General features: G+C 33.4%; 1 protein-coding gene across 1 annotated transcript; it reads left to right on the forward strand.

The window, feature by feature from the left end:
- Nucleotides 1–252: 252 nt before the first annotated feature.
- LOC105460250 (putative uncharacterized protein DDB_G0294196) lies at nt 253–877 on the forward strand (the record flags this gene model as incomplete). The annotated part of the gene is made up of 2 exons (XM_011706682.1): nt 253–313; nt 591–877. Coding segments are annotated over 2 exons (348 nt in total), but the record flags the coding sequence as incomplete, so codon positions are not given.
- Between the last annotated feature and the right edge of the window lie 154 nt (nt 878–1,031).

Consider the following 1,031-nt stretch of genomic DNA (forward strand, 5'->3'; position numbering starts at 1 on the left):
TCATATATTATGGACATAGTCGTGCAATGCATATTGTCATAACCTAGCATATAATTTCTCATTGAATAAAAGTAAAGATAAGAAGTAAAAGTTGAATCGAATTCAACTTTTTCCGCACGGCAAGAGATACTTTTTTCAAATAATTGCTGATATATACAAGTACCTCGAATACATGCGTATATATATATATATATATATATATATATATATGTGTATATATACATTAGATTATTAATTCTTTTATTTTTTTAGAAGAAATTACGGATCAGGCTGAGCGAATGCTCTTGGAGGTGGACGAGCAAACTCCTACAGAGTAAGCAACATTTTGTTTAATGTTAACTTTGTCAGTTACATATTAAAAAATGTTTACGTTGAATATTTTATATACTCAAGTATTAATTCAATATAATATATGATTATATTATTTGAATATTTTGTGTAAAATTGATAATCAATTTATAGATAATATAGATAATCAATTGATAATCAATGTAACATTAAAATATTTTTTAATGTTAAAGTAACATAATTTATTATATATTTTAAAACGTAAATTCTAAAATAAATTACAAAACATTTTCATTCTGTAGAAATTTCCAAAGAACAGTAATGGCGATGTTGCGGCAACATGGCCAAATGTTGCAACGTTTGCAACAACAGCAGCAACAGCCGCAACAATTGCAACAGCAGCCGCCACAGCAGCCGCCACAGCAGCCGCCACCGCAGCCGCCCCAGCAGCCGCCCCAGCAGCCACCCCAGCAGCCGCTCCAGCAGCCGCCCCAGCAGCCGCCCCAGCAACCGCCACAGCAGCCGCCACAGCAACCGCAATTGCAGCTGCAACAATCGCAGTTGCAATCGCAGCAGCAGCAGCCAAATGGTATGTTATTTATGTAAATAAATATAAATATAAATTTCATATTTATTTAATGATTATTAAGCTATATTATATATATTTAACATTTAGTTGTAATAAGAAGATTATAATATTATTTTGATTTTTGCAGTATTTCGTCGAGGACAAGGGCGCGGAA

Source organism: Wasmannia auropunctata, unplaced genomic scaffold (genome assembly GCF_000956235.1).
Source record: "Wasmannia auropunctata unplaced genomic scaffold, wasmannia.A_1.0 LD325747.1, whole genome shotgun sequence".
Lineage (NCBI taxonomy): Eukaryota > Metazoa > Arthropoda > Insecta > Hymenoptera > Formicidae > Wasmannia > Wasmannia auropunctata.